At 34.6% G+C, this 24160-nt stretch overlaps 3 protein-coding genes across 9 annotated transcripts in view; 2 read left to right on the top strand and 1 right to left on the bottom strand.

Moving 5' to 3' along the window:
- The window catches only part of LOC126903125 (uncharacterized), a 42364-nt gene extending 35730 nt beyond the window's left edge, over positions 1-6634 (top strand). The window contains exons 2-8 of one of the 3 annotated variants that reach the window (XM_050681135.1): positions 244-1196; positions 1257-1554; positions 1616-1748; positions 1804-2022; positions 5279-5433; positions 5945-6119; positions 6307-6634. In XM_050681135.1, coding sequence (XP_050537092.1) covers positions 1405-1554; positions 1616-1748; positions 1804-2022; positions 5279-5433; positions 5945-6082 — 795 coding nt within the window. In that variant the 5' untranslated portion in view covers positions 244-1196; positions 1257-1404 and the 3' untranslated portion in view covers positions 6083-6119; positions 6307-6634. Of the gene's footprint in view, positions 1-243; positions 1197-1256; positions 1555-1615; positions 1749-1803; positions 2023-4442; positions 4616-5278; positions 5434-5944 lie in introns of those variants that run through there. The other 2 variants (XM_050681134.1, XM_050681136.1) reach the window with 2 other exon arrangements.
- The window catches only part of LOC126903091 (uncharacterized protein C05D11.1-like), a 234923-nt gene that overhangs the window by 150205 nt on the left and 60558 nt on the right, over positions 1-24160 (bottom strand). The gene's annotated exons all lie outside the window — the stretch shown is intronic.
- LOC126903136 (uncharacterized) lies at positions 6966-7968 on the top strand. The gene has a single exon (XM_050681150.1). The coding sequence runs from the start codon at positions 7248-7250 to the stop codon at positions 7740-7742; it is 495 nt and encodes a 164-aa protein (XP_050537107.1). The 5' UTR covers positions 6966-7247; the 3' UTR covers positions 7743-7968.

The raw sequence follows: 24160 nt of genomic DNA, 5'->3' as shown, positions 1-24160 counted from the left end.
AATATATTTACTGATGTATTTTTGAAGTACTAAATTCATGCAGCCTATGTTTATCCAATATGATTACTTTATATAAATCTTAGAATAAATAATAAAATGATAAAAATTAAAAAACAAATAAGTAGTTATTTATAAAATTTTTATTAAAAAAAAAAACTACAGAAAAATGCTGCATATTATAAATTTATTATTATTAAATAAATTTATTTATTATATTTTAACTTGCAAACGTTGCTTCACCAGCTTTAATGGTATGCCTAAAAAACATATTCTTCGAGGTCATCAAGCGTTGGAGCAACACAAGTTTATATACAGAAGTGACACGCAACATTTCCAAATTATTGCGTTAAACTAACGTCCCCATCCGAATGTCTGTCGATGATGTGCGCAGGCATGGTGAGAAAATTGTATGCGACACTGCCATCTATCGGGCCGATTAGACAGACGTTGTGCAATGCGTGTAACCTGAAAGTGAAGACGATCAACATTGTGCCATGTTTCTTTCGGGTTACGACGCGCATTTCATCGTCACTGAATTGGGGTACGACGACCAAAGGATTTCGGTCATACCGAATTCCGAAGAGAAGTATATTTCAGTCACGAAACACTTAACTAATAACTTCTCCATACGGTTTGTCGACATCTTCCGGTTCATGGCCTCCTCCTTGTCCACCTTGGCCGGTAACCTAATGCACCCGATTTCGTTAAATTCCGTGAGATGGCCAAGGTGTTCCGCTTTCAAGATATGCCGTTGGTGAAGCGTAAGGGCGTATGACCCCCAAGAGTACACTGATAGTTGGGCTAAATTGGACGAAACGGTACTACCATCCCGAGACGCTTTCTATAGACACGCCGCGGAGGTGTGGAATCATTTCGGCTGCTCAACCCTCGGTGAGTACAGCGACCTATACCTAAAGATCGACGTGCTGTTGTTGGCTGACATGTTTGAGAACTTTCGCGACATTTGTACTACAACATACAATTTGGACTATTATACCGCACCAGGCTTTAGCTTTTCGATTGTAGTTGAAGTACACCAGGGTGAAGCTGGAGCTCTTAAACGACTACGACATGCTACTGATGGTGGTATCGTGATGGGCTGGTGCAGGCCGTCAAGCACTATGCCAAGGCCAACAATCCAAAGACACTGAATTACGATTCGACAAAACCAGACTCATGGATCGTCTACCAAGACTGTAAATATTATATATAAGTGTAAATGAGTGGGAATTTAAGAACGTTAAAAATGATTACAGGCAATAACCTGTACGATTGGGCTATGAGTCAGCTCATGCTTCCGGTGGTATGAAGGAGCAGATCCTCTGGCCGACCTCCAATTGTTTTCGGACACTGGTAATACGGGGCGTATATATGAAGTGAACGTATTGTATCCAGAAGAGCTGCATGACGAGCAAAACGACTTACCGTTCTTGCCTGGCAACGATGTACCGCCGGGTTCTAAAGAGACCAAACTCTTTGAAACCCAAACAACGGTACGTTGTACACTATGTCAACTTGAAACAGGCGATCGCACACGGACTGCAAGTCGATAAAGTATGTATAATTAACCTATAAACTATAAGCGATGATACTAATATAAATATTTGTACTGCAGGTGCACCGCGTTTTAGAGTTTCAACAAAGTGCTTGGTTGAAACCATACATTGAGCTGAACACTGAAATGCGGAAAAAGGCGGCAAATGCTTTTGAAATAGCATTTTTCAAACTAATGATTAATGCCGTCTTTGGTAAGTGCATGCTCAATGCTAAAGTGGGTTATTCGATCATTTTTATATTTTATAGGGAAAACAATGATGAACATACGGAAACGCATCCGCATTGAGCTAATCTCCAGTCCCGAACGTCTAAGCAAGCTCGTAAACCAATCAACCTTCAACGACTGTATCAAATACGTCGGTTTAGCAGTGCTTGACATTAACAAGTCGCTAATCTACAAGTACTTCTACGACCTATTAAAATCTCATTTTGTTGACGCAATCAGCCTGGTTTACATGGATACTGGTGAGTACAACCGTATAGTAGAAATATTTTTATATTTTTAATTTTTTTCAGACTCCTTCATGTACCTCATACGTCTCAGAATTTTTAAATCCATCTCCATCATTCATGTTTGTTAATAACTTATTCACTACATTTAAAATTCTTTGAGTTAAATTTATTTTTAATAAATTATTATATACATTAAAAAGTCCTTCAACTATTACAATTACTAAAGAATCTGTCATATATTTTTCCCCGCTAATTGCATTAGTAGCTTCTTTAAAAGGCTTCAATACTTTAATACGTTTTGACGCAATTAACGTCGTAATAATGTCACAATTTAATTTTAAAAAATCAGTGTAGAGCCATTTATTCAAACCAAAAACACAAACGAGATAGTACAGCGATTGACATACGTGTAAACTATTTAGAGTTTACAAGAAATTAAGACAAAATAAAATAATAAAATGGTGCGTTTTTGGCACGATGCGTATATGGCAGTGTCACGAAGATGATTTAAACTACTCGTATAATTATGGCGGGTATTCGACGCTAGGCATTTATTGGGCTTTACACCACGACGATAACGCGTGTGTGTAACGGTCCGGTTTACAATGGAGCTGTGGCTGAGAAGGAGCTGATACGACCGCGGGGTATCAAACGGGTGACAACGCCGTGGCTGTGTCAGTTCATGTAAAATAATCCATTGATCTGATTTAGTAGCGTCTGGAACATTGTCAAGTAATCCCATTGTACCGCGAACTGAAGTTTCTAATTCAACAAATCTACAAATCATATAATAAGTGGCATTCCACCTCGTTGGGACATCTTGTATAAGCTTCTTTGAATATTTTATGCCATTATTAATTTGGTATGATTTTAATGCAGTGTTGAGAAGGAACTGGTTCCAAAAGGAACAGATTCCTGGAACGAGTTCTTTTTGAAGGAACGATGCTAGGAACTGCTTCCTTTTAAAATAAAGGAACGAGGAAAATGAACAAATTCCATTTTTTAAGGAACGTGAACGGAAATTACAGTTCCTAAAATTTTTTATAAACATGTTTTAGTGTAGTTTTCTTCGTATCTAGACATTAAAATATTATGGTATTTTTAGTTGACTTTTGACAATGGAAGTCCCCTATATACCCAGCCGAGATCGTAGGCTGTTTAAATGAATCAATTGACTATAGATAGAGTTATTATCACATGTAGGTATACAGTAAATATTTAATATATGTGTACATATATTAAATAATGCACCGAATATTATCGTCGTTTCCTGTTAACTAATATATGTTAAAGGTTTTGGGTTTTCTGATTTATTATTTCCAACTTATATGTAGACAATAGACATTGGTCGCGTTGACACAAGTCGTTAGCATTTACTACCTGCTNTGGGTTTTCTGATTTATTATTTCTAACTTATATGTAGACAATAGACATTGGTCGCGTTGACACAAGTCGTTAGCATTTACTACCTGCTTATAAATATAATTTTCGAATACTTTTAGATAAGGAATACTACAAATTTGTTTTGTATTCGACTGCTGATGAAAATCATTGATGACCGTTATCATGATCTCATTGACACAATTTTTTAAATAACTTATAAAAGGAACGAAGAGTGGAACGAGTTCTTATTTTGGAGGAACTGGATCTGGAACAAGTTCCTTCTTAATATAAAGAATTAGGATCTGGAACGAGTTCATATTTTAGAAAATGAACGGGGAACGGAACGAATTCCATTTAAAAAGGAACTTTCCCAACACTGTTATATGTAGACAATAGACATTGGTTGCGTTGACACAAGTTGTTAGCATTTACTACCCGCTTATAAATATAATTTTCGAATACTTTTAGATAAGGAATACTACAAATTTGTTTTGTATTCAACTGCTGATGAAAATCATTGATGACGGTTATCATGATCTCATTGCCACTCCGATATTTATTATTATATTATATTATATTTTAAATTCGCTGTCACCGGTCACCGGTACTTGATTCGAACTTGTTACATATCGCGCGTGTGTTTAAACGAGTGTGTGTACAATTTAAATATTCAATGTGCTTTTTATTGGGTATTTTTCGTATTTAATTGCTGTAGAAAAACGCCAATGTGCTGTTAAGTAAGTATTGTTGAATTATTATTATCTCGCTAGTTAAAATGGTATAATAAGTTTTATAATTCTATAATTATAATTTGATTTTTATTCTGTAACCTTTTATACTATTCTTATGTCTTATAGTATAACTCTCAGTCCACTTATGACTTAATTATTTAAAGTAAATAAAAATAGAAAATTCAAATTTTTTCAGTTTGTTGAGTGTTTTAAAAATTATGTCATCTGGAAATAAAAAGGCAAGATTTATTTTTGAAAAATTTACTCATAAATCAAAATTACCTTCAAAGAGTCATGATCATGATTTTTCTGATGTAGGCAATCCATTGCCAGTATTGAAACTATCAGATGTGTCTGCAAAACCTACTGGATCAGTAATCAGCTCCAAAATTAGCATTAGTACCAATAATACTAATAGTATTTCTACATTAACAAATTTTACACCAAATCCTAAAGAAAGTGATAAGCTGTACTACAGTCTACAATATGTTGTTAGTTTCTACTAAAAAGTTAACTTAAAGAGAAACTTAAGTCTCTATAACTAAAATATTAGTTAAAGATAATACTATTAATGCGTAATCCAATTGGTAATGATGAACACCACACAATATGTTAATATTCGATAGGCAAGTTCCTCTTTCAAATAAAAGTATATCTATATTTTTACGTATATATATATATATATATATATATATATATATATATAATTCCTATATTCCTAATGATTGTGAGTACCGTGCCGCACAAAACCGTAATTTAAAGGGTCACAGCTATATAAAATATTGTTCCGCGCACAACCGTAATTAACAGTGACCGCTATATAAAATAACTTCAACAATCAGCGTTAGATTCAATAAATATACAACTCAAGTACAGCGAATAACCAATTACCGTGATCGTCGTAAACGCAACAGCAAAAAAAAATAAAACAATACACCAGTTCAGGTGAACGTCGAAACGAAACAGAAAGCAATATCGGTAATCCATATTCGGCGGCGGCCTTATCTCAGTGTCAAGGGCGGGGTGACGACCGATGACAACCGATTGTCATATTAATAGCTGGACGGCTGATATCGAGAGAGACACGGGTGAGCGCCAGCCTAGAGCAAAAGGCGGTGCCGTGTCACTATGTAATATTTTGTTTTGTTTTGTAGTTGAATGTTTGCCTTGGAATGGTTTAGAATCATTTTTTATATTTAGTGGAATGAAAGGAAATAATATAATTGCAAAATGTGTTTTGTGTGGCTTATCAGGAAAAGAGATAAGTACTGCTAAAAATACACCATCTAATCTCAAACATCATATTTCGGTAAATAAGTGTTTACTACTCGCCTCATTTTATTTTATTTGAACTTGCTACTTTTGTATGAAAAGAAATGTATAATATTGACTTTAATTATTAAGCTTTAATATTTTATAATTTCTTTTGTTTCAATAATAAATTATATTATAATCTTATATTTAATTTTATATTAAAAATTGGAAAAATTATTAAAGAAAAACTTTTAAAATTTATTTTTTATTAAACTAAAAACAGATACATGTATACATGTTATTATTAGATATGAGAAACATTTTTATGTAGGTTTTGGAACTTTTCTTAAAATTTGATTTTTAATATTAAATACAAAAAGAGCTTTTCTGCATTTATATTCCTCTATATATTTAAATTTAAAAAATTCATAACAAAAACAGAAAACTTTATATTACTCAATGATTTTATATATATATATATATATATATATACATTTATACATATTATATATAATTTTTTTTTTTTTTTAATTGTATTTAATTATTTTTTGTTAATAATTTTTTAGAGAGTTCATCCATTTAAATTGGCTGCCTTTGATAATGCTATGAATGAAGGTAAAAAAAAATGCTTTTGTTCAACAGAAAAAAATGGAATATGGATTATCAGAAAATGTAAAAAAAGAATCAGTGCAATTCACACTTGATGACTATGGAAAAGATACAGGAAACGAACATTCTAAAGTAAATCAAAAAAGTTTAGATCAACTTGTGATAAATTTTGTTGTGAGTGAAATACAACCTTTAAGTATAGTCGATAAACCATCGTTTATGAGTTTGGTGAAACTAGGCCGCCTCCCTAAAGACCTTAAAGTTATGTGCAGAAAATCTTTAAAATCACGTATTAATAACCTTTATTTATCTATGATAGACAATATTACTTCAACACTTGGAAACGTTATGTATGTAGCAACCACAGCTGACTGTTGGACTAAAGGTAAAAGAGGTTATTTTGGAGTAACATGCCCCATTGGATAGACTCCAAGTCTCTCTTTAGCGTCATTCAGTATCATTGGGGCGTGTTGCCGTATAAAAGGAAGACATACATATGATGTTTTGGCTACTGCTTTACACAAGATTCATACAGTCTATAAAATACAGAACAAGATAGTTGCTGCAACTACAGAAAGTGGTTCAAATTTTGTGAAAGCGTTCAAATTGTATCCTATTTTAAGAAATTCAAACGAAGAGGAAGATAGTGATGACGATGAAGATGATGATAATGAAAATATTGAGAATATAAATTTTTTTGAAATTTTGGAGAACATTGTTCATGAACAAGAAGAAACTGACTCATTTATTCAGCTGCCTCCCCATTATAGATGTGCAAGTCATACACTAGACTTGATTACAAAAAATGATGTTGACAAAATGGTACAGAGTTTAGATAATACTTTTAAAAAATGTTATAGGAAAGCACTGGGTAAGTGTTCATCGTTATGGACAAAACAAAATATGTCCAATATAATTGCAGAAAAAATTCATGATACACTTGAAGTTTATCTAAAAACTCCAAACAACTAGATGGAATTGTATATATGATAGCCTTTTACAAATAAAAAATATTTTGGACATAATAAAATGAATAATATTATGGATTTTTGTGAAATTCCAAGATTTACAATCAATGAAATTCAATTATTACAAGAGTATTGTGAAGTCATGACTCCTCTTGTAGAATCACTTGACTTTTTGCAAGGAGAAGAAGGGATGTTCATGGGGTATTTATTACCTACACTCTATGCTTTAGATAAAAAATAAATTGTTTTACAACAAAAAATTCTGAACTTTTGTGGACCCCTAGTAAATAAAATGAGAACATCAATACAAACTCGATTTAATACTATATGGAAAAAAAAAGAACTAATATTGGCATCATGTTTATTACCACGTTTCAAATTATTATGGCTCGATGGCACCGAACGTTTCATGGCAGAAGCTTGGTTAAAATCTCTGTTTGAAAATGATGATACTTCTAGTTCGGAAGCAAGTGAAACTGAATCTTCACGTATAGCAAGTAAAGAAGACTTTTTCTGTTTACCAGTAGAGAAAAATACAACTTCAAGTTCTCGTATTGAAGAGTTAGAATTATTCTTAAAATGCCAGTCGAAAGACTTGACTGTGTTACTATTGTACCCTGCAATATTAAAAGTATTTTTAGAATTTAACACACCCCTTCCATCTAGTGCTCCTGTTGAGCGACTGTTTTTGACAGGTTCCAATGTGATGACACAAAAACGCCATAAATTGAGTGATTCACTTTTTGAAAAATTAGTTCTATTAAATGAAAATTTTGTTTTGTTTTAATAGGACTAATAATTCTCAAATTTGTAATTAATGTGTGTGTTAAATACTAAAAATACTTTTAATATAATACTATTAAATAGTAAAACTGTAAATAAATAGTTGTAAATAGTGTAAATAGTTGTTAACTGTACAAATTTTTTACAGTTAACAGCTATAAGTCTAATAATAAGAAATATGCATTATTACAATGTCTTAATATTTAAAACTACATCTGTAATGTGTAGCATTTTAATTATTATAGTAGTTATTTATATTCTGATTTAAAAGATCAGTAGTACAGTTATTTTTATTACAGAATGATGCCACATTGTTTTTGTGTAGTTACTAGTTATAAAACATTATTAAACATATTTATTTATGCCTTTTGATTTAAATATGCCATATAATCTAATAATTCATAATAATAATAAAAACAATTTTTTAAATAACTTGGTTACATAAAAGGAACGAGTTCTTATTTCGGAGGAACTGGATCTGGAACAAGTTCCTTCTTAATATAAAGAACTAGGATCTGGAACGAGTTCATATTTTAGAAAATGAACGGGGAAAGGAACGAGTTCCATTTAAAAAGGAACTTTCCCAACACTGTTTTAATGCATTATTAGCTACTACTGTACTTCTTCTAAAATGACTTACAATATGATTCAGCTATAACAGTATGATTAGAGCTGAATGGATGACAACCTAAGAGTACAGGCTTTAATTTAAACTCAGTGTCTATACAATGAACTGTAATAGTCAAAAACTTTCATAATTTCTAGATGTCTAACAATCAGTGGTTAAACAAGCACTTTCAATATCTGCCGTCAATACTTCCATTTCTCCTAAATACTTTTCATACATGGCCGGTATATGCTCTTTTGATATTGTGTCGATTTGGAAGTTCATAATGTGGATTTAGAGCCTTGACAAATTGTTTAAAACCGGAATCTTCTAATATTTTAAAAAGTTGAAAATAGTTCACAAACAGTTTTAAAAGTGTTTGATCCAATTTTTTTTTAGCATCTACTGTTAATTTTTTAGGTAAATAACCTGCAATAGAAGTTTGTCTACTTTCTCCGCTCGAAACTTTCATCACTGAAAAAGCATTTGATGAAGATGATTGGGTAGAAACAAGAGTTTTTGATAACATAGTGGATGTAGGGGAAGGTTTTAACTCCTCCTCAAATATTACTTAGAATATATATACCAATTACATATGAGATCATATGTTTGTCTTTTGGGTAAATACCTTGCGCTAGTAAAATTGCAATACGTTCCACCCTTTTTTTTGTAATATTAGGCAAATTCAAATAAGCTTGTTTACGCTGACCGTCGATCAAAATGTGATATTGAATTACCTTCTCCTTTTATCACTATCAGCAGAAGTTGATCTTGGTCGTCGTCTTTTAATAGGTAATAGTTCCATTAACCTTTGCAAATGTAAATCTTGTTGATCTTTGTTTTGAAATTCGTAAAACAGCTGTCTAGTTTTTGTAAGAACATTTTGATCAAATATTGCTAGACATCTACTCTCACAACTAAAAAAAAGACAAAAACGATCTTTAGAAAAATATTCTTAATAAAATTACATCAAGTGACAGAATAAAATGAATTCAAAGTGTAATTAATAAAACAAAACAAAAGTAGAAAATAAAAATAAAAAAAATATTTTTCGCAGCAATGGTATCGAACCCGATGATTACACAATAATATCGCAAGTTTAAATAACCATTAGACAACGATCATAAATGAATTTGAGCGATATAACAAATCTAATTAAGATAATAATGTAAAAATAAAAACCAAGTGGACACTTAACTACTTTATACTATAATCCAAAATTTATATTAGTTACTCACTATAATACATCAATAGTTTCTAATGGAGTATTTTTCGGTTCCACGTATTTTCCAGCCCAGTTCGTGTACGAAGTTCCTTCGACACGTGCTTGTTTAATTATGTTTCTTTGATAACTTTTAACATCCCGAATTCCCTTTTATTGTTTTCTAATGAGGACTTCTTCATTGTCACTTTCTGACATAGTTTTATAATGCTTACGCACTTTTAATTATATTAATTTGATATTTATTTACAGAAATATAGTGAAACAAACAAAATTATATTATAAGTAAACTATAAAAAGCAATAGAGTTGACTGATAATAATGACTACACAAAATACCGTGTTATCATAGTAATAAAATTAGATATTTAGTGCAAAACGGAGACATGTCCTGAACTTGTCCCCTTTCTTTACTAAACACCATCTTTCAAAGCTGATATTTCCATAACGTTTTATTGGACTATTCCCGTTTTCACACAAAATATGTATTTAAAGCAGATAAATACAAATTCGGTGATAACTAAATGTCGTCAAAAAGTGGACATGTCCCCTTTCTGCAATTAGTGATTCTATTAAATATTATGGTACGATGGTTGTAAAAAATATTTATGAGAGAACCGTAGACCCTTATTGTCCTGTTGTAAAGTACCCGACTTATACACCGTACAGAAAGAATGTGTCAATCAGATCATTTCAGAATCAAATATACACCATTAAGATTATGAAAATGACATTAAACCGTTTGGATGATAAGCAGTTTAATGAAAAAGACCGTATTACTACCTACGCTTACAGTTATTATAAACTAGAGTACGCATACCATAATTATGCTAATAATTATTAAATATATATCAAATAGTATTATTTTTTTAGTCATGAATACATCTCTGAAACTCAAGATATGTAGTTGCATCTTATAAACTAATGTAATAATAATAAACAGATTACAAAAATGTATTATTTATTAGTAAACAATATTATTATTATGTAAAAAAATTTATTGTTGAAATTATATTAAATAAAAAAAAAATTATCTATAAATATATTTATATTATTCATTTAACAAAAATAAATATTCAAACAACATTTTTACGTAATAATTATTATCGTTATTGTCGACAGGTCGGACAAAACGCCGTATTGTATTTTGTATATCATTAAAATTTAGTCAAATATGCAATCGTTTTAGACAGTATACACATCTTTTGAAGTCACATACTTCAAGCAGAGTGCTTTCATGACTAAATATTTCTTTATGTGTTGTAACCACTATCATTTCTGCATAATGACTAGTTAGTACTTGTGTTACACACAAATATGTGGCTTGACATTGCTTTTCCGTCCATTACTAGCCGGATATTAACCTTTTTGCAGTTGGCCCATACAAAATGTGTTCTCCGCTTACTCATTGTGAGTTTAATTTCCTCATAAATGTATTAGAAGAAATTTGCACGGATCAAGTGGCCCAGACGGTTCGGTTCTGTGACCAGACCCAACAAATTTGATAAAGGTCTAAACAAATGACGCGTCTATAATATAACGCAGGTGTGCTACACGCGAGTTCACGATCCAACGTTATATTATAGACGTCATTGTACAGCCGCCTAACAAATCTGGCAGAATCGTTGTTCTGATTTAACATATGCATTTCTATTACTTCCAACTGCCATGATTGCAGTAAAAATGAATCTATAAAAGGTATCATTGGCGAACAACTGCTTGGTAATAGTTCTAGATCATGATCAGAATAGGTTCGTTCATGATTTGATGATCATTTATCATCTAAAAATAAAAACATTGTTAAGAATGTTGCGGTTGGTATTTTACCGCACTCGGGTGGAGTTATAATACTAGGGAAAAAACACAACACTTTTTGGTTCAAAATAAACGTTGTATTATTTATTTGGTGTTTTGAACAAAACTTTATTATATTGCCCTAGGAGGCGTAATATCAGAAAGCAAAAACACAGTAAGTAATATTGACAGAAGATATATACATATATGTATGCGAAAGGCACAATGTCGTAACGGCAAGCGATACGATCAGAACGGTGTCACGGAGATGACTTAATGTATATTTGCGGTGGGTCGTAGATGGACGTGCAGCACTTGCTGGACTTTGACTACTGATAAAGGTGTTACGGGTCGCGGGGCTCCGTGTATAGAGAACGCCGCGGGACCGTGTCAAGAAGTTTGTTTATAAAGTTAAATGCTAACATAAATACCATCAGAATCCTCACTACTGTCTTCAATTTCTTCTTCCTCATATTCATCAACATCTTCTGCCTCCAAATAGTCTTCTTCCGATGGATTATAGTGAAACCCGTCTTCATGAACTCGTGGTTGTATCTCTCCGAATTGTTCAATAAACAACTTTCGTTCGTCTGCATGAACAAAATTTTCTGCTTCCGTGATAACACATTTACAGACAAAAATCGACTTGACTTGCATAATGTTTGAAGTGTTAGATGTATAGGCACGATTAATAGAATTGAAAATATTAAATTTTTAGAATAGAGTATAAGGTATTTATATGAAAAACTATAGTTAATGGCTTGTCATTACTATACCTGTGTATAGTTTATACCCATATACGCATAGTGGTACTAATGTCTTTACTCTATCCCTTTTTTTTCAGAACAATAACAATGCTCAAATTAATTATATATGAATTTTTAGGTAAATAAACAACAAACATGTTATATGTTACTTATAAGTTTTATTTTAAAAATATTATGCAATTTGATTACATTATTTAATTATAGTGTAATTTTACAATATTTTAAGTACTAAGAATTATTAATATACCAATTTCTTAACATAAACATTTTATAAAAACTTGTACAGTGTACTCAAACGTTTGTGTTTGCCAACTTTGTAAAACCGCGCCACGAGTCCATTTTTGCCGACCGGAGTCTACGCAGATGCTCATTTCTGAGCCTTCTGTACTCCTCCTTGTCATGATCTTTATAATCGCGATTCCTCCTAAAGTCATTTATTTTAGACTTGGACTCGTTAAGTACCCTATTCCACCATTCGAATTTTTCGACCTGCGAGACTGAGACGCCGTGGACTCCATCGCACGCACGAGTGCGTCTGTTAGTGCCCCCGCCGCCTCCTCAAGGTCGCCTTCCATAGTATCAGACACATCCGACACATGTTGGGACAGTGTCCATCTGAATTTATCCCAGTCAGTTTTCTTCAAATTAAACCTGGTGTTCGAATGACCCCCTAGCACAACGAACATCATATCTGATGGTCCTGTGGTCGCTGTCGGTAACGTCATCGACCACTTCCCATCCAGATACGGCATCGACCATGGCGCTGCCCCTTGTCAGAGTGATGTCCACGTTAGATGATCCCATGCCTGGCCTCTCGTACGTGTCGAGATGTCCGGGCCTGTTATGCACTAACATGTCCTTCTCCGCTATGAGCAGTTCCATGCGGGCCACTCTGGCTGCCCGGCCGACTGAACCATTCAATTGCGCATTCACGTCTGCTCTTATGACGACATTGTTGTTTTCTAGTTTATCTAGTACGAATCCTAATTTCTCTATGAAATATTGTATCCTAACACTATACTTGAAGTAAGCGGATACAAAAACTATCGCCTGGCCATCCCTTTTGCTGAGACTGGCAACGGCGAAATGTCTGTCCATCAAATTTCTCACTGCGACTACTTCAACGTCCTGATTTAGAACGATGATGGCGGCCGCGTCCCTCCCTTCTCCGCAGCAAAGCACCTGCTTTGCCCCTGTAAACTCGAATCCCTTTACCCTTCCGTTAGAGACAGGCGCCTCCTGGAGGAGCAGAACCTCCGCGCCTGAAGACGTGCAGAAATGGTGCAGCTGCTCACTGACGATCTCTTGACCGTTCATGTTCAGCTGCACGACCGAAAAGGACGCCGAATTCATTTTGAGGACTTACCGTAGTCAGTCCTCCTTGCGATGGTGACCACCGCCCTCAATCTAGCCACGCACTTCTTGTGGTCTGCCGAATGCGCCATTCCACAATTTGCGCAGCTAGGGGCAGCCGACTTACAGTCCGTCGCTTTGTGCCCCTCCTTACCGCACCGCTTGCATATGGTTTTGCCGAGTTTACACCCGGCAGCCATATGCCCGTAGCGCTGGCAGGCATTACACCTCACGACATCATCATACTCAACTACTCTACATAAACTCATGCCCACAAAGACTCTTTGCCCTTGATCTTCTGAAAGAACAACGGGCTGACGGAATAGACCCACCATAACCGGTCACCGGATTTGGGGCCCCTCATAAAGACGGGGATTATCTGTTCCTTGGCCGAATTTTTTTCTATATCGAGAGTCGGATTTTGATCGGCGATTGCCTCCGGCCGGATACTCTCCTTGACCGTCTCCCTGTCAACATCGTATACTATAACCTTAGGCCATCTGGCCTTCTCCTGTCTTATATCAGCTACATCTGCGCCTTCCATTGTCTTAAGGGCATTGAAAGTCGCCTCGGGGGAGAACTTTGGTGCTCGTGATCTGGTGGTTTTGAGGAGGTCCGACCAGAGTTTGGTCTTGGCTTCCCCTGCTCCTACCCCTAGAGTGGAAATAACAAAGGCGGCAGCCGGAGCTTCGGCCCTCGCTTTCTCCACTCTTTTTTTGGCCTTGTTTTTTGGGCGGTGTCTTCCTCTTGGTTTTTCCTGTGGTTTTGCCCTTAGGTTTCTTCTTTTTCTCCTTGGGTGGTTCCGCTGGCGTTGCCACCGCTTTTCCCGGTATTTCCCCCTCGGTTGTTCTGGTTCTTTTTCCTGTTCCTCCTCTTTTTCTTCTTCACTTCCGTGAAGCCCACCTACATTGGAGTTTCCTCCCCTTGATGAGGGGGGGGGTTGCCGAGATCCGCGCATTTGTAGCGTTAGAGGGGTCCAGTGCGACCACTGCCTCCCCTCTGGTATTGGAGACCAGTGCATCGATTTGTGCCCTTGCCTCCATCAGTCTACCCTCCAATATGGTATTCTCGCGGAATACCTCGTCAAAGAGTATTTCATACCTTCCTCGTACTCCTTTCATCGCTATACAGAAAGCCACCGAGACTTTCTTCTTTTCCTTCTCTCCCTCCACTAGAGTAAAAAGACTCGCACCTATGTCCCTGCATTGTTGCAGGCGACCTTCTTCTCCTCTGCACTCAACAACAACATCACCTTCGGAGCGTTTTCGTTTTGCGGGTGCAATAGTCTCCTTTTCAGGCAAACTATTTTCTCTGCATACTTGAACGCACCCCGACAGTATTTTAGGGTCAGTACCTGTAATAAATTCCATAGTCAATAATAACTCACCAGGTATTCGGGTCAAAACCGTTATCGCGTCCGCTTGCCCTGTAGGTAGTTCGGGTCGAAACCGTTAGCCGTTGGAATTCCTGAGTGATGACGTCACTCCTGATGGCGTTGTTTACACCGCCGTAGACGGTGTCCCCTCCGAAATTTGTAAGTAAAACTTAATTTACTTACTGAATTTTTGTCCGATCTCCACGAAAATAGTACCAAAATATGCGTCTTGAAAAGATGTATAGAATGATGCACAGAACGAGGTGATACGAGGTCTGGATATCCGAAAACTTTAAGAAAACCCGAAGTTATTCCCCTCCAGTCGAAGTTTACCAAAAGTTATACCACTAGATTATCTTGAAAAAGACTATTCTAATGGTAAAAAGACTTTTGTAAACAAACTAACCGTTCCGGAGAAAAGCCAAGTTAAAAACTGAGAAATCGCACTTACCGCACAAAACCGCGTGGTTTTTTGTGTAAGAACACTAGCTTTGTCTGTGTCGAATCGATTTTTAATCGAATTCGCTCAGAATTATTACCAATAGAGAGTGCTTAAAAAGCCCTTTCTTTTAGTATATTCAGCGCAAAAAACAAACAAAAACTCGATTCTTAATCGCACAATTGCTGAGAGCAGCGCACAAGCGACGTCCGTACAGTACCGCAGCGAAACACAGACTCGACGCTGACTAACAGTCAACGCTAGGCACAAGCCGCCCCTCCTGCTGAATCCAGGCAGTGACGGCGCTCAACGCACCCTTTGCCCCCGGATACCGACCTCCTCCGCCGAGGTGCCTTCCGCCACCACGAGCGTGTCGTCCGCGTAGCAGATGACACGTGATCCCCGTGGCAGCGGAACGCGGAACACCACGTTGTACGCGATGTTCCACAGCAAGGGTCCAAGAACCGAACCTTGCGGGACCCCTCCCGTCCCGTTTTCATAACGGACGCGTACTGTTGTCCTGCCTTCAGGGGCCCAATTACCACCGCCTCCGTGCGGGCCACCTTCGCCTTCAGCTGTGCAGCAGAAGGGTTCCTTGCCGCCGCTATTGGAGGAGGAGGCTTCGGCTTTAGGGCGGCTGGCCTTTCGTACCGGGACACCTGGTCGGTCGGCTTCTTTTTCTTTGCCTTCCGACCAACGATTTCGGTCCAGGGCTGTCGACACTGTCCCACTCGACTTAGCTGATTTATTATCCGGCCGGGCCTCGGGCGCAACTACCGCCCTCTTCTTTTTCCTACTCCTTCACTTCCCTCGCTTCTTCACCCTGTTGGTTGATGGCGTAGCCAGAGGAACAGTGGCAGGAGGAGCGCCACCCGCACTCTCCGGCCAACGATCGCCCGCGCACGACCCTTTTCCACCCGCAACCTTCTGAGGCTCCGACTGTGTCGACGAATCGACCGTCGGAAGATCCTCATCAGCTGTGCGGGTAAGCTCCAAATCGTGCATGGAGCGCACACTTCTAATAAGCGCCATGGCGCCGACGCCAAGTTTGGCGTGCGGGGGTACTGCCTTCATGACACATTCCAGGATGTCCACCTGGTGAACCACCAGTTCTAGTCCAGCCGTCAGAACAGTCCTGGAACTGGCCCGGTCCAGCCTCGACCGCGGCGTGCCGTCCTCGTGAAATAAGTCGGCAGCCGCGATCTCTACGCACTTCCGCCTCTTCGTTTCAGACGCTCTTCTGGGCGTGTCCACCAACGGGAATGGAGCATCTGAAGGAGTGTCGTCCAAGGTGACCACCTCTGGTCCCTCCGCCGTTGGGGATACCTCCTTCCTCTTCCCACGAAAAGCGTCGTCTTCCCCAGACGTTTGGTCCGTAGAAGTTCCATCGGTGTAGCACCTGATGGTACTGACTTGCACGACCCCACCCTGGACGCACTCAGCAGCCTCTCCATTATGGAGGGCTTAGTTGAGGCACCAACAGGTGTGGCCGCATTCATGTTTCCAAATCCAGTATCCAAGTTGTCCGAGTTTTCCAACGCCAATGGCCTCCCGGCTATTTCACCGGCGGGAGTGGCTTGGTCGCCACCACTCCCTGCAGTCGCTGTATCCACCTCATGGTTGGCTGCAGGAGCCTGCCTCAACACTCCTGCATTTGACACGTATTCGATTGATCCAATCGACACCTGGTGGGTACGCCCTCCACCAACCGCCCCAAAAAAAAAACACCAACAAATATTTCTAGTTAAATATTCTATATTTATTCTAATTAATATATTTTCATAATATTTATAAGCAAATATTTAAAAAGATATATTTTAAGCACATTGTAGAAATATTTCAATAGAACATATTTTTTATTATATTTATTAGATATTGTCACAATATTTGCTTCAAAACATTTTAAAAAGTATTTTGACAATATTAATATATTGAAATTGCTATGTGTATAACACATAATTTACAATTCATTAATTAATTCTTTTAATTAAAGTTTTATTAAAAAAATTAATTTAATTTAATTTAAATTTCGATATCTGATTATTGTATTTTGGGTTTAGTTTAGACGATGACCATGCAATATTATTGAATCGGTTTAACCTAATCTAACCTTGAGAGTTAAAAATAACACCATAATTCCGAAAAAATAAAAAGTTAAAATTCATATTTACCTGTATTATTATCTGGGTAAGCATCCCTTGAATATTTTAGGCGTTTGGATATCTCATCTAGAGTTAAATTCTCATCTGACTCGGATCATAGATAGTTGTTAATGGTAGCTGAGAATTTTCAGATGGAACACATTTTTGAATATGTTTCTTCATACGTAGTACTAGTCCAGTCATAATCACTTTACCTCTTTACATTTAGCGGCCACTGATTTTTTGTTATTATCTTTAACAACATCAAAATTTGACCAAATGGCATCTTTCTTCCTTCCCGTAGACGACATTTAAAAAAAAAACCACCACAAAATAACTTAAATAAATAACTAATACATGTTACGTAACGTATAATACATGTTGTTATTTGCAATATATTTGCATTAGTTCGATAATTTCGTCTCTGATTTCCATTCGAATAAATGGAACCTTATTCACGCAATCGTCCATCAATGATGCGTCTTTATGAAATAAAACGCGACTCATCATCGCCATAATTACAAAATTATCGTAACATTTTTCTGCGTCGTGATGCTGAGGACTTGTTTGCATAGACCATTCGCTCTCTTTGAATGGTACTCCTTCCACGTCACAGGCAGAGGCGTATACCTCAAGGAATTTCAGACACAAGTCGCGGCAATAATCAAAATCTAATACAACAGTTTCGAGTACAACAAATAATTTTTTTTACTGCGTAGCAAAATAATCAAAGCAATATCCACAAAGTAAACTTGTGGAAATATTATAACATATTTTTCTATCAACTGCCATTTTATAAAGTAATTGACTAAATCATCATACTGCGTATCTTTGTCCAGCAACTTTATTGTATTACTTTCACCCACAAAAACGTCTATTTCATCTTTTGCCAGCTGTTTTCGTTCATTGAACGCTTTGTTAACTTTACTGAACTCATTATTTTAATAAGATTTTATCAAATTTATTTTTAACTTTTTTCATTGATAAATTGATGAATTAACTTTAACTATTAAAAACACTATTGATTGTCCTGAAATATTGAGTACTATTCCATTACTTGTTCCTGCTGTTATCTTGCGTAATATTTCACTATTCTACATTCCTTTGCACAAGCAAAATTGTAGTAATTTTTCACCGATAATCGTGTATGACAATGAATTGCAATTCAGTTAGTAATAAATTAGACTTATTTCATGACTCTTTACCCAGGGTGAAGTTCTTTCTTAAAAAGTATAATATTTAATAACATATATTTATATATATTTTTTGATTATTCATTACATGTTATCTATTATTATTATTACTATTATATATTTAATGTCTAATTTTTTTTTTTATGTGTAATTTATAAATAAATTACTGTATACCTGAAGTCCATTGCTAACTCTAATATTTATAAAATAAAAAATTAACTCGTTAATTTTAATGAGTTAAATAAATCATTTAATAAGCTTTGATAAAAAGGTTTAATAAAATAAAAGATAAAAATATTGCAAATTGTTTTAAAATTGTAACTATTTTAACTACAGACTAACTCGTAACACGATATATTTTTTGACGGTTATCAAAACTAAAGCTGATTGGAGAATACTATCATAAAACAACAATTATATCGAGAATAATGGTCAAGAAAATGTATGCAATTATTATTAAATTAATATTTGAATGTACTTACATCAGATGAGGACGTTTCGTAGCATCTCTTTGTTGCGTTCACTTTACTAGGAGTCGACGTCCAAACGTTTTCGTCAACGGTTTACTCCTTTAACAATGCCTTTGCATCGAGAACAATACGACTACCTTTATTCTAGAAATACAATTTAGATGGTTTAAAATAATATTAGTTAACTGTTATGGGCTTACGGAAGACAAGGATGAAGACCAAAAAAGTGAATTTAATGAAGATATAGGAAGAGTCTATAGCACACTTTCAAATAACCATATAAAAATAATGCTTGGTGACTTTAATGCCAAAATTGGAAAGGAACCAACTATCAAACGGATCATTGGAAAAGAAAGTTTACACAAAATGTCTAACGACAATGGGAAAAGGCAAATAAATTTAGCCTTAGCATCAAACATGACAATTAGTAGCAATTGTTTTCCTCGTAAAAATATTCATAAGGAAACCTGGATGCCTGATGCAAAAAGAAGAAGATATATAACGGATGTAAGAAGTTACAGAAGAGTAAGTGGAAGTTCGGACCATTTCAGGGAAACAGTAGTACCTGAACCAGATGTTATAATAAAACAAGATCTGATTGAACTAACATATGAAGAGGTAGATAGAGCCATATAAATGCTCAAAAATGGAAAATCGCCAGGAGAGGATGATATAGCTACAGAACTCACAAAAAAAAGAGGCCAAGCTTTAGTACAACGGATGGGAAATATAATTCGAAAAATATGGAAGGAAGAAATATTGCCGGTACAATGGAATACTTCTATCTTATGCCTAATATATAAAAAGGGAGATGCGTTGGATTGCAGAAATTACAGGGGAATATCTTTGCTTTGCACAGTATACAAGATACTATCAAGAAATAGTAGGAGAATATCAAGCAGGATTCATAAAAGGTAAATCTACATTGGACCAAATTCACATAGTAAAACAACTAATAGAGAAAGGTTAAGAATACAATCAAGACTTATTTATCCTATTCATTGACTATAAACAAGCTTATGACTCGATCATCAGAGAATTCTTGTGGGCTGTGATGCTAAAATTTGGAATACCGGAAAAAATGGTAAAATTAATAAAAACCTGTAATACAATTTCTAAATGTAGTATTAGATACAATCAGCAAATGTCGGAAGAATTCAATATAGAAAATGGTTTAAGACAAGGTGATGCACTATCTCCTATGCTTTTTAATTAGCACTAGAATATGTAGTAAGACATGTCCTAGAGCTCAACACAGGGGTTAAAATTCATGAAAACGCAGAAGTAACTATAGTAGCATACGCAGATGATATTATGACAGTAGCTGAATCAGAAGCAAATCTAAAAACGACAACATCAAGTTTGATGAAAAAAAGTAAGGAGGAGGATTAATAATCAATGAAAACAAAACAAAATACATGATATTATCACGAAGATTTCACAACCAAACAGAATTAGAAGTAGGAAAAATGAGATTTGAAAGAGTAGAAACTTTTAAATACTTTGGAGTGGGTCTGGACACAACCAATGGGGGACACAATGAAATACAAAGAAGAATAACTGCAGTTAATAGATGTCTTGGAATGTTAAAATCACTCTTTAAGTCTAGAATCTTCTGAAAAAGGTCGAAAATAAAAATGTATAAAGTACTTGTCAGGCCTATTGCTTTATACGCAAGTGAGGCGTGGCCCTCAACAAAAACGGATAAGATAAAGCTAGCAATATTTGAAAAAAATTTCTAAGACAATTTTTGGCCACAAAAAGAATGAGGAAACCAATGAATATGAGCGTAGAACTAATGATGACGTATATGAACTATACAACCAACCGGACATAGTAGCAGTAATGAAGAAAAAGAATCGGATATATAATATATATATATAATATATAATTATACTATTTATTATAATATTCGAAATGACTAAACTCACTTCGGACGGAGCGACGTCGAGGGCTCGTTCGTTGGAACTCTGACGGTGGCGGCAATCTACACACAATGGGAGAGAAATAAAAATAAGAATTAAAAGTCTTTATTTCCGTCGTATTTAAAAGCGATTGAATTATTTTACTGACGTCATTCAACCCGACGTCGACGAATTCGGGTGACGGTTCGACGGCGTTTCTGTTATACTGTTCTGGTATATATTTTCTACTTAGTTTGTATTTTTTTAATCAACATGAGTTCACGTTTGACTTATAACAAAAGCGAAATAAACTATAAATTAATAAACTCAGTGTTAAAAATAATCTATATTAAAAAAAAAAAAAAAAAAATTTAATTTTTTTTTTTCCCAATTGCTGGAGCCGCCACCGCTGCTGGAGCCACCACCGCTTCTGGAGCCGCCACCGCTGCTGGAACCGCCACCGCTGCTGGAGACACCACCGCCACAGCCTCCGCTGTTAGTGGAGCCTCTGTTACAAAACAAAAGATATCTATTAGAAATTACCATACAGCTATAAGATAAGAATCTCCTTATTGAACGACTTATATCAACCCATTAAGTTAAAAAATATAACCACCTTTCTTGGGATACTCCCGCCCCCGATGCCCAATATTTCGGCAAACATTGCAATCTGAAATTGATAAAATGATTATTATTATCAATTTAATATAATAAGTTAAAATTTTCAGCAAAATGATAATTGGATCTAATATGAAAAAAGTTGTCAGCTTAAACAGAGATGTCCAGTATAACACATTTTATCTTTAATTGTTAATTATTAAATTAATTATTCAGTTGATTAAATTATGTATAATTGATTGAAGCATTTGAGTTTTTGAATTTCCATAATACATAAAAGTATTTAAATTATTTCAATTGGGTTTAATACTATCAATGTATTACATTTGATGAAATTTATTGAATTAGATAATAAACATTGCTATTTTGCTTTTCATTATAAACTAAATATTTAAATAAAAAATAACATCTTATTTTTTGTTATTTATTCGTAAATTCAATAAGGTAACTATTAGGTTAATTTGTTATTATCAAATAATTGAGTATTCATAGGTTCAAAATAGTTTTATATCTATAATAATATTTTCAATAGTAAAGTTAGTCAATCATCCTGTATAACACTGTTCAGTTGATAAAAATGAATCATTAAAAAATAAATGTTACCATTTTATTTTACTTGCAACATAAATATTTCCATTTAGTTAATTAAATTACTAAAAGATCTTGATTTTACAAAATTAACAAAAATTTACAAAAAGCTTCATAAACTGCTAGTTCCTTATTAATACCCTGATTAAGACAAAGTATGTCGAATAAAAAAGAGATTATTAGAAAATAGTATTTCCCATAAAAAAATAATGTTGATCCATACACTTTTCAATAAGTTATAGCATTATAATGTTAAAAATGTAAAAAATAAAATTGAGAATTTTCACACAATAATAGCATTTGGTAGCCATTTTCACCTTGAAGATAAAATAAAGTCCGAAATTTTTTTTTTCCATGATAAAGTATATTACATTAGCTTTAATTTAAGATATATATAAAAGTGTCAGACTTTCCGGAACACTTTCAAAATTTAAGTTGAAAAAGTCAATTTTTTGTGAAAAAGTTGTCATTTTGAATCCCCCCCTGTAGGCAGGTAAAAAGTCAGATTTATAAAAAAAATATACCAAATGATAGGTAAAGACATCATGCATCTACAAAAAAAAGAATTATATTGATCCATACATCTTTCGAGAAGTTATAGCATTATAAAGTTAAAAATATAAAAAAGAATTTTTTTACAAAAATCGTATTTTTTTTATTAAGTTTAATGTCTGTTTTCACCATGAAGATAAAATAAAGTCCGAAATTTTTTTTTACCATTATAAAGTATATTACATTAGCTTTAATTTAAGATATATATAAAAGTGTCAGACCTTCCGGAACACTTTCAAAAGTTACGTTGAAAAAGTTCTACTTTCTATATGCATTTTTATGTTTTGAATCCCCCCTGTATTTAGGGAAATGGTCCGATTTAAAAAAACAGTATGTCGAATGAAAGATCTATATAAATACTACTTCTCATAAAAAAATTGTAATGATTCATACATTTTTCAAAAAGTTATAGCATAATAAAGTTAAAAATGGAAAATACAAAATCGAAAATTTTCACACAAAAATAGCATTCGGTAGCCATTTTCACCATGAAGATAAGATAAAGTCCGAAATTTTTTTTTTTCATGATAAAGCATATTACATTAGCTTTAATTTAAGATATATATAAAAGTGTCAGACCTTCCGGAACATTTTCAAAATTTAAGTTAAAAAAATTAATTTTTTGTGAAAAAGTTGTCATTTTAAATCCCCCCTTGTGGGCAGGTTAAGGGTTAAATTTATGAAAAAAATATACCAAATGAAAGGTAATGATATTATGCATCTATATAAAAAAGAATTATATTGATATGTTTATTTTTGAAAAAGTTATGGCACTTTTAAGTAAAAAAAATTGAAAAAATTTCGAAAATTAGCGATTTTTAAATTTGTAATTCTTTTGGAGGTTTCCCCCTTTTACGGGGAACGAGGGAATTTTTTTCAATTTTTAAGGGTAATGTCTTCGACTAGATACGATTTGTGATCTTCTGACGTATCATTGAAAGAAATCGGTTCGGTGAGAGCTGAGAAAAAGTGGTAACAGACACAAAAAAAAAAACACATCTTAGTAAAACCAATACCTTCTCAGCTTCGCATCGAAGCTAAAATTGTTGGTAAAATAAAAAATTTGCCTTTATAAATAAGCTAGAAAAGTCTATTTTAAAGAAAAATCTTAATTTGTAAAAGCAGCAGTGTATTTTTAAAATATTCTTACTTGGCGACTAAAATGTCTTTTTCTCAACATAAATATCCCGTTATGATTATTACAAATTTTATTTTAAGTATTTTTTTTATTCATGTGTGATTCCCCTTAGTATAGAAAAGGTCAAAAATAAAATTAATTAGACGACAAAATAATATCGTTGAAAGATATCAGATTTTTTTATTAAGAGGACGCTACACAGAACATAAAACGTATACAACGCTCCAGAGATAGCGTTGTTTTCCGTATTGGCGAAGACCAC

The sequence above is a fragment of the Daktulosphaira vitifoliae genome, unplaced genomic scaffold, assembly GCF_025091365.1.
Source record: "Daktulosphaira vitifoliae isolate Bord-2020 unplaced genomic scaffold, ASM2509136v1 Scaffold_3, whole genome shotgun sequence".
In the NCBI taxonomy this organism is placed as follows: domain Eukaryota; kingdom Metazoa; phylum Arthropoda; class Insecta; order Hemiptera; family Phylloxeridae; genus Daktulosphaira; species Daktulosphaira vitifoliae.
Note: the sequence above shows the minus strand (reverse complement) of the source record. Positions and strands in the feature narration are given on the sequence as shown.